At 45.1% G+C, this 15,567-nt stretch overlaps 1 protein-coding gene across 1 annotated transcript in view; it reads left to right on the top strand.

Moving 5' to 3' along the window:
* LOC119962094 (low-density lipoprotein receptor-related protein 1-like) overlaps positions 1–15,567 on the top strand; it is a 2,271,162-nt gene that overhangs the window by 1,165,982 nt on the left and 1,089,613 nt on the right. The window contains 1 exon segment of the mRNA XM_038789946.1: positions 13,815–13,995. Within this exon segment, the coding sequence (XP_038645874.1) occupies positions 13,815–13,995 (181 nt within the window).

Raw genomic sequence — 15,567 nt, 5'->3', positions numbered from 1 at the left:
TCCTCCACCCTATCCCCATAACCCAGTAACCCCACCTAACTTTTGTTTTGGACACTGAGGGCAATTTAACATGGCCAGCCTACCTTACCTGCACATCTTTAGACTGTGGGAGTAAACCGGAGCACCTGGAGGAAACCCATGCATGTTGATTCGGAGTTTGGGTTGTAGCCTGTGTTTATGGTATTTGGATTCCTTCTTCTGTTCCACGTTTTCCATGCCTTGGAGTCATATTTCTATTTGTCAACTCCACAAGTCTGCTGCTTGGGAACCAATGACTAGTTCTGTTCTTTTCAGAGAAAGTGGTCACTCCGTTCATTCACGGTACAAATCCATTTTTTTTCTTTTTCCGTGTGGTTTGCCTGATCTTTGTGGGAGTTGGATGTGTCTTTTGCTGTCGTTTCGCTGTTGCTCATCAGTGGGCTCACCTTGCAGTTTGGTTTGTGTTGTGTCACTGTGTTCTTCAGTGTGTCGCAATGCCGCAGTGAGGTGTGCTCTGTTGAGTTAATGGCCGTTTGTTCCTTTCTCCAATTTCATCTTACAGCTTGTGTGTCGGCTGGAGGTTGCAGTGTCTGTGCCATGGTGTTTACAGTTAGTGTGTGATGGCAACCACTGATGGCTGGGGTTGGGCTCATTCTTCTGTTGCTGGTCATTTCCCTGTGTCTTCCACCTGACGTACAGTGGTGACTATCTCAAGGTTTGTCTGGTCTGACCAAAGAGTCTGCTACCTGCAAAGAAACTGTGATGTGGAGATGCCGGCGTTGGACTGGGGTGAGCACAGTAAGAAGTCTTACAACACCAGGTTAAAGTCCAACATGTTTGTTTCAAACGGGAGCTTTCGGAGCGCAGCTGCGCTCTTCACCTGAGGAAGGAGCTGCGCTCCGAAAGCTCATGTTTGAAACAAACCTGTTGGACTTTAACCTGGTGTTGTAAGACTTCTTACTGTGCAAATAAACTGGCAATTAAATACTGCAAACAGCAAAGATAATTCAGATTGGCAGTCCCATTTAAGAGCTTCTTCGTTGGTGGACCTCTCAGGAACTTGTGTTTCTGTGTAGTTGATGATCGATGTTGTCCTGACATCATCTACCATTTTAAAAAGGTGAGGGTTACAAAAGCATCTCTGTTCAAGAGAGAAAAAGATTGGTTTTAGATCATGTACATGACATTGAATATCTGCTAGTCGCAATACGTCAGTGATTCCGTGATCATGCCTATGATTAGAAGTTGAATTACCCCAGTCCCATAGAGTGGTGTGCCTGTCATTCATAGCAGGAAATTGCTCAGCCATGGTTCCTTATCCAAGAGGACTATTCGGATCCTTCACCAGACCCCACATACGTTAGGATACCGGACAAGAACCCCAAACACTTCTTTAATTTGTAAAACTATGAGAAAAAAATACTTCACCCCAGGAATGATGGCTCTGAATAATTGCTATCTTTTTTATTGAAACAAAATTTATTATTAACACAGGATTATACACATTAACTTCACAGAAAATAACTTTTCAACTAACATTTAAACAACTCTTAAAATAAAAGGAAACACTTTACTACTAACTTGTACCTTGGGCGCGATTCTCCGCTCCCCAGGCCGGGTGGGAGAATCGTGGGAGGGCCGCTCTGGCACCCCCCGCGATTCTCCCACCCACCCCCCCCCACCCCCCCCCCCCCCCCCCAAATGGCGTGTTGCATTTTGCGACCCGCGATTCTCCGGCCCGGGTGGGCCGAGCAGCCTGCCATTCCAGACCTGTTCACGCCGGTGGCAACTACACCTGGTCGCTGCCGGCGTGAACATAGCGCGAAAGATAAGTTTGGGGCCTGTGGGGGGCAGAGAGGGGATCGAGCCGTGCTCGGGAGGGGACTGGCCCGCGATCGGTGCCCACTGATCGCCGACGTCTCTAAGAGACGCAATCTTTCCCCTCCACTGCCCCGCAAGATCAAGCCGCCACATCTTGCAGGGCAGCGGAGGGGAAGACGGCAACCGTGCATGTGTAGTTGGAGCCGGCCAACCTGCGCATGCGTGGCTGACCTCACTAAGGCGCCGCCAGCCGCGTCATTATCGCCACGCCGCCTTGCTGCCAGCATCAAGGCCCAGCAGCCGAGTTTCACAAAATTCCACTCCAAGCCCCCCGGTGGGGGGGAGAATAGGGGGCGAGGAGCGGCCTCCGACGTCGTCGTGAAACACTCCGGGTTTCACGACGGCGTCGGCGGTTGCTGAGAATTCCGCCCCTAATATCTCCAATTAAACAAAGCTCATTACACGTCAAAAGCCACTTATAAATACAGTTTCACAAACACAGCGATACCTGCTCTACACTTGTATAGACCTTTCTTGGAAAGAATTCTTGGAGAGAGAGAGAGAGAAACGCTTTCAGACACAAGCTGCAAGTCCTTCTGTCTTTGGCAGACTAAAAGCTAAACTGTTCGCGACAGACCTGGCTCCTCCCATTAATTATAGCATTCCAATCCCACTAATTGGCTTATAACCATCTTGCGAAGGCCAGCACAATGCCCCAATTATCTAAAACCCAGAAACCCTTCTTTCTATATACATAATTCCATTAGCCCTACTTAGGTAAACAATTACAAGGATGGAATGAGTGATGATCTCACTTTTACTCAATTGTCCCCTTTTCTGACACAGAGCTTTCAGCAGGAAAAAACAGAATTTAAAAAAAATATTACTGCAACAGATAGATATGCATGCTTAGGCTTTCAATAACCTTACTGCAACAGATTTTTCATTTTTTCCATTTTTTTCATATATATAGTACAATTGAGAAAACATTTCTTACATTCATCAAAGGACCATAAGACTGGCTCTTGTGTCCAATTTGAAGTTGGTGAGTGAGGGGACTGTTTACTGAATTCTGAAGAGAGAATCCAGGATCCTTAAACGTACTTAAGCATCACTGGGTTCCTCCCTGGTCTGCTGCCTCATTCTTGTAGATTTTCTTGGTATCCTTACCTGGAGTATCGTGTTCAGTTTTGGTCGCCTGAGGAGTGATCTTATAAAGGTCATGAGAGGCATGGAGAGAGTGAATGCACTCAGTCTTTTCTCCAGGGTTGGGCATTCAAGAAGTAGAGGACATAGGTTTAAATTAAGAGGGAAAAGAATTAATGGGAACCCGAGGACCAAACTTTTTAAACAGAGGGTGGTATGTATGTACATTGAGCTGCCGGAGGTGGTGGTTGAGGAAGGGACATTGACAACATTTAAAAGATATTTGGACAGATACATGAATAGGAAACGTTTAGAAGGATATAGGTCAGATACAGGCAAATAGGATTAGCATAGATGGGCGTTATGGTTGGCATGGACCAGTTTAGGCCGAAGGGCCTGTCACTGCACCGTAGGTTCTATGATTCTATGACAATGCTTTTAGAAACAAACTGCTCTCACTTTTATCCAGCATTGAAGTTTTTTAAACTAGCCCCAGCTCAGGAATACATTTTTTGCTCACTCCTGTGAGGTCTTTTAACTGCACACTCCATGAGCCTTAACATCAGACCACTATGAGATCCTGTGGCATGCTTAGCTGCTCAGTGGAGCTTTTTCTTCGGCCTTTCAGTTTCCAGTTAACATAAGAACGTAAGAACATAAGAACTAGGAGCAGGAGTAGGCCATCTGGCCCCTCGAGCCTGCTCCGCCATTCAATGAGATCATGGCTGATCTTTTGTGGCCTCAGCTCCACTTTCCGGCCCGAACACCATAACCCTTAATCCCTTTATTCTTCAAAAAACTATCTACCTTTACCTTAAAAACATATAATTAAGGAGCCTCAACTGCTTCATTGGGCAAGGAATTCCATAGATTCACAACCCTTTGGGTGAAGTAGTTCCTCCTAAACTCAGTCCTAAATCTACTTCCCCTTATTTTGAGGCTATGCCCCCTAGTTCTGCTTTCACCCGCCAGTGGAAACAAGCTGCCCGCATCTATCCTATCTATTTCCTTCATATTTTTAAATGTTTCTATAAGATCCCCCCTCATCCTTCTAAATTCCAACGAGTACAGTCCCAGTCTACTCAACCTCTCCTCATAATCCAACCCCTTCAGTTCTGGGATTAACCTAGTGAATCTCCTCTGCACACCCTCCAGTGCCAGTACGTCCTTTCTCAAGTAAGGAGACCAAAACTGAACACAATACTCCAGATGTGGCCTCACTAACACCTTATACAATTGCAACATAACCTCCCTAGTCTTAAACTCCATCCCTCTAGCAATGAAGGACAAAATTCCATTTGCCTTCTTAATCACCTGTTGCACCTGTAAACCAACTTTCTGTGACTCATGCATGAGCACACCCAGGTCTCTCTGCACAGCGGCATGCTTTAATATTTTATCGTTTAAATAATAATCCCGTTTGCTGTTATTCCTACCAAAATGGATAACCTCACATTTGTCGACATTGTATTCCATCTGCCAGACCCTAGCCCATTCACTTAACCTATCCAAATCCCTCTGCAGACTTCCAGTATCCTCTGCACTTTTTGCTTTACCACTCATCTTAGTGTCATCTGCAAACTTGGACACATTGCCCTTGGTCCCCAACTCCAAATCATCTATGTAAATTGTGAACAATTGTGGGCCCAAAATGGATCTCTGAGGGACACCACTAGCTACTGATTGCCAACCAGAGAAACACCCATTTATCCCCACTCTTTGCTTTCTATTAATTAACCAATCCTCTATCCATGCCACTACTTTACCCTTAATGCCATGCATCTTGATATAATGCAGCAACCTTTTGTGTGGCACCTTGTCAAAGGCTTTCTGGAAATCCAGATATACCACATCCATTGGCTCCCCATTATCTACTGCACTGGTAATGTCCTCAAAAAATTCCACTAAATTAGTTAGGCATGACCTGCCTTTAACGAACCCATGCTGCGTCTGCCCAATGGGACAATTTCTATCCAGATGCCTCGCAATTTCTTCCTTGATGATAGATTCCAGCATCTTCCCTACTACCGAAGTTAAGCTCACTGGCCTTAAACACAAAACACTAGTATTTGATTTTACTTTCTCACCCTCCATCTGTATTTTAAATTCCACCATATTGTGATCGCTCCTTCCGAGAGGATCCCGAACTATGAGATCATGAATCAATCCTGTCTCATTACACAGGACAAGATCTAGGACCGCTTGTTCCCTCGTAGGTTCCATTACATACTGTTCTAGGAAACTATCGCGGATACATTCTATAAACTCCTCCTCAAGGTTGCTTTGACCGACCTGGTTAAACCAATCGACATGTAAATTATAATCCCCCATGGTAACTGCTGTACCATTTCTACATGCATCAGTTATTTCTTTGTTTATTGCCTGCCCCACCATAACGTTACTATTTGGTGGCCGATACACTACTCCTATCAGTGACTTTTTCGCCTTACTATTCCTGATTTCCACCCAAATGGATTCAACCTTATCCTCCATAGGACCAATGTCATCCCTTACTATTGCCCAGATGGCATCCTTAAATAACACCACCTCCCTGACCATCCACTCTGTCCTTCTGAATAGTTTGATACCCTCGGATATATAACTCCCAGTCGTGACCATCCTTTAACCATGTTTCAGTAATGGCCACTAAATCATAGTCATTCATGATGATTTGTGCCATCAACTCATTTACTTTATTCCGAATACTACGAGCATTCAGGCAAAGTACACTTATGTTGTTTTTTTTACCTCTGTTTTGAATCTTAACATCTCCAGTTTTAGTCCTTTCAGTATTACTGGGCCTATTCACTGAGCTCCCCTCAGTCACTGTACCTTGTACTGTCACCCTTTTTGATTTTTGACTATGTCTTCTCTGCTTTGCACTTTTCCCCTTACTTCCTTTTGCTTCTGTCCCTGTTTTACTACCTTCCAACTTCCTGCATCGGTTCCCATCCCCCTGCCACATTAGTTTAAACCCTCCCCAACAGCTCTAGCAAACACTGGACATCGGTTCCAGTCCTGCCCAGGTGCAGACCGTCCGGTTTGTACTGGTCCCACCTCCCCCAGAACCGGTCCCAATGCCCCAGGAATTTGAATTCCTCCCCTTGCACCATCTCTCGAGCCACGCATTCATCCTATCTATCCTGAAATTCCTACTCTGACTAGCTCGTGGCACTGGTAGCAATCCTTAGATTACTACCTTTGAGGTCCTACTTTTTAGTTTATCTCCTAACTCCCTGAATTCCGCTTGTTGGACCTCATCTCGTTTTTTACCTATATCGTTGGTGTTGATGTGCACCACGACAGCTGGCTGTTCACCCCCCCCCCCCCCCCCCCCCCCCCAGAATGTCCTGCAGCTGCTCCGAGACATCCTGGACCCTTGCACCAGGGAGGCAACATACCATCCTGGAGTCTCGATTGCGTCCACAGAACCGCCTGTCTATTCCCCTTACGATCGAGTCCCCTATCACTATAGCCCTGCCATTTTTCTTCCTGCCCTGCTGTGCAGCAGAGCCAGCCATGGTGCCATGAACCTTGCTGCTGCTGCCTTCTCCTGGTGAGCCATCTCCCTCAACAGTATCCAAAGCGGTATATCTGTTTTGCAAGGAGATGACCACAGGGGACACCTGCACTGCCTTCCTACTCTTGCTCTGTCTTTTGGTCACCCATTTTCTATCTCCCTCAGTAAGCTTCACCTGCGATGTGACCAACTCGCTAAACGTGCTATCCACGACCTCCTCAGCATCGCGGATGCTCCAAAGTGAGTCCATCCGCAGCTCCAGAGCCATCAAGCGGTCTAACAGGAGCTGCAACTGAACACACTTCTTGCACGTGAAGGAGCCAGGGACAGTGAACGTGTCCCTGAGCTCCCACATCGCACACGAGGAGCATGACACGGGTCTGGGATCTCCTGCCATGTCTTAAACCTTAGGTAAACTTAAACAACTACAATTTCGAAGTAAAAATAAATAAAATAGACAATGAAAAGAAAAAGAGAAACTACTTACCAGTCACTTACCAGGGTTAAAAAGAACCTCCAAAAAAGCACCTTCTCTCACTCTGCACTCTGCACCAAATTACCTCACTGCACCAAATTACCAAAGTCCAACTTCCCACTCACTCAGGATGTGTCTCCTTGAAAAGCGCAAGCTTACTGAGTGCGCTTTCTGTCTGTCTTTTATGCAGACCTCAGCTAACCGATGACTCAAAAAATACCTAAACTTCAATGAAATTTCATTCAGGTGATTTCCGTATGTGTCTTCAATTCCGGTGTTTTCAGCCAGGTCAGAATGCTGCTCCTTTTAATGTTCCAATTTCTGAATCCCTGCTCCAGTTTCTCTGAGGTTCTGTGTTTTTTTATCAGCTGCTTCTATATTGTATGTTCAGTAGGTCTCATGAGGAGATTCTGAGTCTTATACGGCTGAACATTAAGTGTTTATTGATTACCTGCAACTATGTATACAGGCTGTAGCCCAAGCTGTGAACTAACTCCATGTTTGCTTCTACACTCTGTCCAGTCTCGAAGTGACTCCAGTTTCAGGTCATGTGTCTCTTTACATCACACTGAGGATGGAACAATTTAGCAGTCACATATTAATCCCTGCTATGCCAGATACCCTTATACAACACATTTCATAATAGGCAGGATTCTCCATTTGGGAGTGTTGCCATCAGGACTGAATTGTGTGTGATTTGTATTCTCGATGGGTGTGCTATTCGTTAAGCGAGTCAGCACGTGTATCCCAGCCCAGCAGGCGTTGTAATTGCTGGCGCCAAAGTTAGCGCTGAAAAGCCTGGCAGCTGGAGCTGTTTAATTGATTCACTTACCACACACTCACTGCAGGCACCAAGACGGTTCACCGAAGACCTTCCTCTCCCCAGGTCGGGTATCTGATGTGGACCCTCACCTCAATGCCAGTGAGGAGCGGAGGGGAACCTTCTTCCCCAGGGTGGGCCGTAGGCTCAAGCCTGCCCTCCTGAACACTGCCTACAGGTGGTGGCAGAAGCACTCAGTGCTGCCAGTCTCAACAGGTGGAGACAACTGGTGATCTGGAGAGGTGGGGTTACTGGCTGCTCCTCTGAGCACCATCACACACTGGCTGTATCATCAAGTTGATGGATGTGGCTCAACTCAATCAGGGGCCCACAATGGGCAGCAGGGTAGCATGGTGGTTAGCATAAATGCTTCACAGCTCCAGGGTCCCAGGTTCGATTCCCGGCTTGGGTCACTGTCTGTGCGGAGTCTGCACATTACCCCCATGTGTGAGTGGGTTTCCTCCGGGTGCTCCGGTTTCCTCCCACAGTCCAAAGATGTGCAGGTTAGGTGGATTGGCCATGCTTTATTGCCCTTAGTGTCCAAAATTGCCCTTAGTGTTGGGTGGGGTTACAGGGTTACAGGGATAGGGTGGAGGTGTGGGCTTGGGTAGGGTGCTCTTTCCAAGAGTCAATGCAGACTCGATGGGCCGAATTACCTCCTTCTGCACTGTAAATTCTATGAAATACCCCCCCCCCCTTTCATGGGCATGGCCGCTCACTGACCCCAACCCTTGGCAGTGCCAACCTGGCACTCAGGAAGTTCCCCTGGCATCCCAGCTGTGCCAAACGGGCACCCCAGCATTTCACCCTGGCAGTGAAAGGTTGACACTGCCAGGGTGCCAAGGGTAGTGTCTGCCCTGACCACCCAGGGGGCTACCGTGACCTCCAAGTCCCCCAAATTGCCATCACGCTTGGTGCATGCTTATGGAAACCAGTACAAATTCACGCCACGTTGACCCATTGGTGGTGAGATAGTGACTCCCATCTGAATGCAGCAAGGGCGTCATCCAGATCGTGCAGGGCATAGCAAGTCAGGTGACATGTAAAGGGCCCAGCGTGAAGCCCGATTTGGGGCTCTCCCAGGAATCACCGGTCGCACTTGGCTCCACGCCTGGCGCAACGCACTGGCTGAATTGCGCCCCTGATTTGTTCTGGGAGAAAAGCCCAGCAACCACTCTGCCCAGGCCCTGGTTACAATTCTAGTCCAGCCATTGGAGGATTTTCTCTTTGATCTAGATCAATTTCCAGTGAAATGCTGTCTTCATGTCGAGGTTGAAAGATAATATCAGGAAAATTTAAAAAATAAGTCATGTACAGAGAGAACTAGAAGCACAAAATAGTTATTTGGAGTAAATTTTGAACATGCTTCTTGCAACAGTTAAAGGACGAAAGAAACAAAAGATTATGTTAAACATGAGAATAAACTGGTTTGATGGAAACATTAGTTTTTTTCTCTCTGGCAAACAGTAGTAATGGAAAAGGTACATTCAGACTCATGGCGTAAGTGAAGGCAATAAAAACGGAGTACTTAAATCTTTAGTGAGGAGCACATTTAATGTATCCAGACGCAATTAAGAAAATTAAGGTGGAAATAGTGGATGCTGGAACAGAAATGTTTTATAGATCATTGAGCACTGGGGTTGTATGGAAGATTGGAAAACAACTTCTGACATTAAAAAAGTGAAAAAAGATTGCAAGCTTGCTCCTGACAGTGCATTAGCATACAAATGCTTAACATGTTCTTCTGAAAGTCTTCTCTCTACAATTTTAGTGGCAGTGCTAAACCATTAATCTAGTCAAAATAATAAAGAGGGAAATTTCAGTGAAACATGGTAAGGATCCATCTGTTATAATTGCAATGTACAATTTCAGGCCAATGTTCTTTCTAGTGTGACATTAATAGTGGGAAATATGGTAAAGTGAAATTGTTGTGGAAAGAATTTCAATGCATTTAAAAAGATTTCTGAAGTTAAGCAATGCCTGACCAATATATTCCCATTTTTAAAGTATGTAACAGAACTGGCAATAAAATTAGTACCATATGCTTTGATATATATCTTAACTTTCAAAGAATATTTACTAAGTCTGTAACAAGAGACTTACAACTGAACAGAATGGTACTGATTAAAAGTGGATGTTATAAACTGGTTAGCATATTGCTAAGACAAGTAGCTAGTTTCCACGACAACGTAAGCATTCCTGACAGAGTGTATCAAGATCCCTCCTGGTCACTTATTTTACTTGTTCACAGGGAGAGGCACAGAAAGATACAATGGATATTTTAAAAATTAAGGTATTGAACAACAACAAGGGAATATTGACTCCATTTTAAAAGTAATTCAGTGATAGTCCATGTGGTTTTCTAGGCAGTGGAAAAGAAAGACGAGGAAAATAAGTCAGCTGTTTCAGTAGAGCTATATGCCATTGGAAGCAACAATGTAGAATATTGTCCAGTATATCCAGTCCACAAAAAGCAAGACATAGCCCACTAATTTATCAGCTTACTTACTGCCAATCATCAGCAAACAATAGCAGTAGTCATGAGCAATGCTATCACTCAGCTCTGACAATAATCTGCTCATCGATGCTGGATTACGTTTCCACCAAGGTGAGGAGAGGTTGACTACCTTGGCAACAGGCATCCTTTGTCAAAGTGTGGCATTGAGGTGTTCCAGTAACAGCAAAGTCAATGGGAATCAGGGGCAAAAACACCCAGTTGCTTGGTGAGTCACATCGAGCACAAAGGAAAAGCAATATGGTCTCATCCGCACAATATCATTGCAGATGTTCCTAAAGGCAGCATCCTGGATAAAACTATTTTCAGCTCCTTCATCAATGACATTTCCTCCATCATAAGAAATGGGGTAATTTGCTGAAGTGAGAAATGTGCGATTCCATTAGTAATTACTCAGACAATGAAGCTGTCCATGGATGCATTCAGCAAGGCCTGGACATTATCAAGGTTTGGGCTCATGTGGCATTTAACCATGCCACAAAAATACCAGACAGTGACCAATGCCAACAAGAGAAAATGTAATCATCTCCCTTGGCATTCAATTACTGAAACCCCAACAATTAACATCCAAAGGATCATCATCATTCTCAACTAGATCAGCAACATAAATGCTGTAGCATGTTGTGATGAGGATACTGTGATTCTGCAATGGGATGTATATAGATTGGGTGAATGTGTGAAAACCTGGCAAATGGAGTTTGATGCAGGGAAGTGTGAGGTCACAGATTTGGGTACGAGGAATCAAAAGGCAGATTATTATCTAAATAGAGAGAGACTCTCAACTTCTCCACTGACTATAGACTGTTACTGCTTGTCCAACATCCAGTACTCGATGGGCAGAAATTTTGCCCAGGTGAGTCTCCAGTGGGCAGCATGGTGGCGCAGTGGTTAGCACAGCTGCTTCGCGGCTCTGGGGTCCCGGGTTTGATTCCCGGCTTGGGTCGTTGTCTGCGCGTTCTCCCTGTGTCTGCGGGGGTTTCCTCCCAGGGTCCAGGGGTGTGCAGGTTGGGTGGATTGGCCATGATGAATTGCTCTTAGTGTCCAAAAAGGTTAGTTGGGGTTACTGGGTTACGGGGATAGGGTGGAGGCGTAGGCTTAAGTAGGGTGCTCTTTCCAAGGACCAGTGCAGACTCAATGGGCCAAATGGCCTCCTTCTGCACTGTATATTCTAGGAAGACTGCAGATGAGTGAAGTACAGAACATCTAGGTGCTCTAGTGCATGGATCACAAATGGTGAGCAGGCCTGTCCAACAAGTAATTAAGAAAGCAAATGGCATTTTGGGCTTTATCGAAATGGGGTTGGAGTTTAAAATTCGGGAGGTTTTGTTGCAGTTTTACAGGGTGTTGGTGAGGCTTCACATAGAATATTGCCTATAGTTTTGGTCCCCTTACCTAAAAAAGGATACAGGAACATTGGAGGTAGTCCAAAGGAGATTCACCAGGCTAATTCCTGGGATGAGAGGATTGTCCTGTCAAGAGATACTAAATAGTCTATGTCTGAGTTCCTTGGAGTTTGGAAGAGTGAGGGGCAACCTCATTCAAACATATAAGATCCTGAGGGGCTTGATAAGGTAGATTATGAGCTGTTTTCACTAGTAGGAGGATCTTTAACAAGGGGACATAGCTCCAAAATAAAGGGGCAATAATTTAAAACAGGTGCATAGAAATTTTGTCTCGCAGAGGTTGCTGAATCTCTGGAATTCTCTGCCCTGGAGGGTGGAGGAGGCTGGATCACTTGAAGTATTTAAAGTGGAGATGGATAAATGTTTGATCAAACGAGGAATAGAGGGCTATGGGCAAATGGCACAGAAAAGGAGTTGAGGATGGCATAAATCAGTCATGATCGTATTAAATGGCAGGGTGTGCTTGAAGGGCCTGGTGGCCTACTTCTGTTTCTATTCGTTGTGTTCTTGTGTAGCTACTAGACCATGTCAATGAGCTAGTACTCTACAATGAGTGACTCACAACTTCCTAAGACCTCATCACCATTTACAAGACATGAATGAGGAGAATGATGGAATGTTCTCCAATTGCCTGAAAGATTGAAACTGCGACAGTGCTCAAGAAGCAAAATGGCATCTTCGATAAAGCAGTGCACTTGATCAATGACTCACTCAGCACCTTAAACATCCACTTCTTCATCATTGGCACAGTGCGGCTGCAACATGTACCATCTACAGGATGCAATACAGAAACTCATTCAGGCTTATTTGGCAAACTCACAACCTGTGCTGCCAAGAAAGACAGGGGCAGCAGGCACTCCTTCACGTTTCACACCATCCTGTGTACCAGTATATTGTTGCTTTTCCTGCATTGTTGTTGAGACTAATCCTGGAAATACCTACCTAACAGCGTTGTGGCACTTATTGCACCACATGGACTACAGAATTTCAAGAAGTCAGCTCACCATTACCATCTTAAATGTATGTTTTGCTAATGACATCCATGTCCTAAGAATACATTTTTAGAAAAATACATTCATGAGACAATTTGGTACATTTCTGTCAGAAAAGAAGGTTGAGGGTTGGAATCACCAGACTGAGGCAGGTTTCTTGACATGAATGATTCCAACTTGCTAGGTTCTCTGCCGGCAGGATCCTCCGCTTCGCCGGCAGCACATTCAGGCCCGTGGCTTTCCCGACGGTGTGGGGGTGCCCACAATGGGAAACCCCATTGGCTGGCTGCCAGGACGGAGGATCCCGCTGCCGGCGGCGGCACACATCACCAGAAAAATGGTGTAGCGGGGCAGAGAATCCTGCCCATGTTGTTCCCAACCATGAGTATTTTCAGCATTTTCCATATTTATTTCTATGCAGTGGTAGTTATTTTCAAACAGTGCCGTTTAAGTTTTCCTCCAAATTGCAGCTGTATAAACAGAAAGTCTGCACTGGCAATACCTGATAACACCAACAGAGTGGTACAAAGGATTTAAATCATAGTTTTCCAACCCAGTAATAACCTATGTTGTGTATCATCTTGTTGTGTATTATCGGCTTTGAACTGTTGGCAGATAACAACTGCTTGAACAGTGTTAATGAAAACATCAACAAAGTTATACACAATTTAAACATTCTGTGCATGGGAACCTAGGCCTTCCTGCCTTGATTTTAACCTTTGGGCAGCATGGTAGCACAAGTGGATAGCACTGTGGCTTCACAGCGGTCCCAGGTTCGATTCCCTGCTGGGTCACTGTCCATGCGGAGTCTGCACGTTCTCCCCGTGTCTGCGTGGGTTTCCTCCGGATGCTCCGGTTTCCTCCTACAGTCCAAAGACGTGCAGATTAGGTGGATTGGCCATGATAAATTGCCCTTAGTGACCAAAAAGGCTCGGAGCGGTTATTCGGTTACGGGGATAGGGTGGAAGTGAGGGCTTAAGTGGGTTGGTGCAGACTCGATGGGCCAAATGGCCTCCTTCTGCACTGTGTGTTCTATGTTCTGTGAGGTGACCATAGGACTGATGGAACTCGCCCTAACTTACCAGCTTTATGCCATTTTCACCTCCAGATTGTAATCACTTTTTTTTTACTTTTAACTTCCAGGTGTGGATAACGTTGAAGGTATCGCTGTAGACTGGATTGGCAATAACTTGTATTGGACAGACGATAGCTACAAGAAGTCTATAAGTGTAGCAAGACTGGAGAAGGCTTCTCAGACGAGGAAGACATTGGTAGAAGGTGAAATGTCGCATCCAAGAGCAATAGTTCTGGATCCTTTACATGGGTGAGTGCTTGTTTTTACAAACTTCAGGAGGTTCAATGTGATGGTATAATTAGTAAGCTTGTCCTCAGAATAACTTCATGCCTAATAAAAAGAGAAATACGTTTGTTGCCCCTGAGGGAGATGCATTTATTACAGACTGTACATTGTTATTGCTGAGTAAAAGCCTGTTGTTAGCATCATCGACCTACAGGAAAAACACTGCAAATGAGCAATTATTATTTCCTAGATTTTTAAAGTCTAATATAATGCTACCCATAAAAGCTTTCATTTCCTGAAACAGTTCTTTTTATTGGCACAAGATACAGTGGAAACAGGAGTTTTAAACAGCAATTCCAGTTCAGGTAGAAGCACAAATTGCATACTGGAGGCAGTGTGATATAAGCCAGCTTAATTTATTGCCCTAGGAATTGGATCATCCATGAAGTGGGGCACAATGTGGGTGCAGTGCACATTCCAGATGCCAATAGAGGCAACGTGTTGTGCCAGACTCTCTTTTTTAAATTGCCAATGAGCTGCAGACATTAGTTGCAGCAGTGGAAACGGGCCGGGTTGCCAGCAAGATTGGCAAGCTGACTTTCTGACTGAGGCTCCAGAATAAGCCTGGAAGGGGGAGAGAGGACGATCATAGTGAAGCAAGCTGCAGCTAGCAATGGCCCAAGATTTTAATGTGGAGCGGGGAGGAGCAGTTAATGTTCTTATAAGTATCTTTAAAATTAGGCTTTAATAAGCTAGAAGTTAGCCCTGCGGTCGACTTACAGTAAATGGACGACCGCCGGGAGTTCTGGGTATTTATACCTCGCTCTGGAGGCGGGGTTAACTCAGCCTCTCGACCAATCGGAGTGCCGTCACATGACTGGTCTCAACCAATCAGTCGAGAGGCACATGACCGACCAGGGCCAATGGTAAGCCAGTGTTCTGCACCAATGGCAGACAGCTATGCAAATCATACCACCACAATGAGTGCCCAGTTTGGATATCAGACTGGCATTTGGCTTCTTACCATAATCAAGGGCCTTGTCTCTGACTTAGGCAGCTGTCAGCCAGGACTTTTGTTCCATGCTGTTTCCTGACCTTTTCAAATAATTTCTTCGCCTCCTATTTTATCCCTCCTCGTCTGAAGGTTTACACTATGATCGGATGTGGCAACATGTGTGAATTGGTACAGTAGAAATGTATGTCGGAGGTTAGTTCTCCGGAATATTTGTTGACGAAGTTAGGTGAGAAAAGATGTAACTGATACCTTATACAAAAGAATTATTGATAATTTTATTGCTAAAGTAAATTGTCACCATGCTTTTTTCTGACGGAATACGTAAGCCCCTGCTTCCTTGTGAGTTTAGACTATCAGCAAGGGGGTCAATATAGACTTTATCTCACCTGACATGCTTACATGTTACCTCAAAATTACATTGTGTAGCACCCCTATTTTCATTCTAAAAAGTGTAATTTCAGGTCCAAAATGGCATTTGTGTCATGCGTACACTTCTGGTGCAAGCTGCACTGAATGGTATTTTAGATCGGTTGTTAGTTAGGGCATTGGATGCATGGACCGGAGGTGTGGAGAGTAGGCAG

The sequence above is a fragment of the Scyliorhinus canicula genome, chromosome 2 (assembly GCF_902713615.1).
Source record: "Scyliorhinus canicula chromosome 2, sScyCan1.1, whole genome shotgun sequence".
NCBI classification, from domain to species: domain Eukaryota; kingdom Metazoa; phylum Chordata; class Chondrichthyes; order Carcharhiniformes; family Scyliorhinidae; genus Scyliorhinus; species Scyliorhinus canicula.
This window is presented reverse-complemented; position numbering and strand designations above follow the sequence as displayed.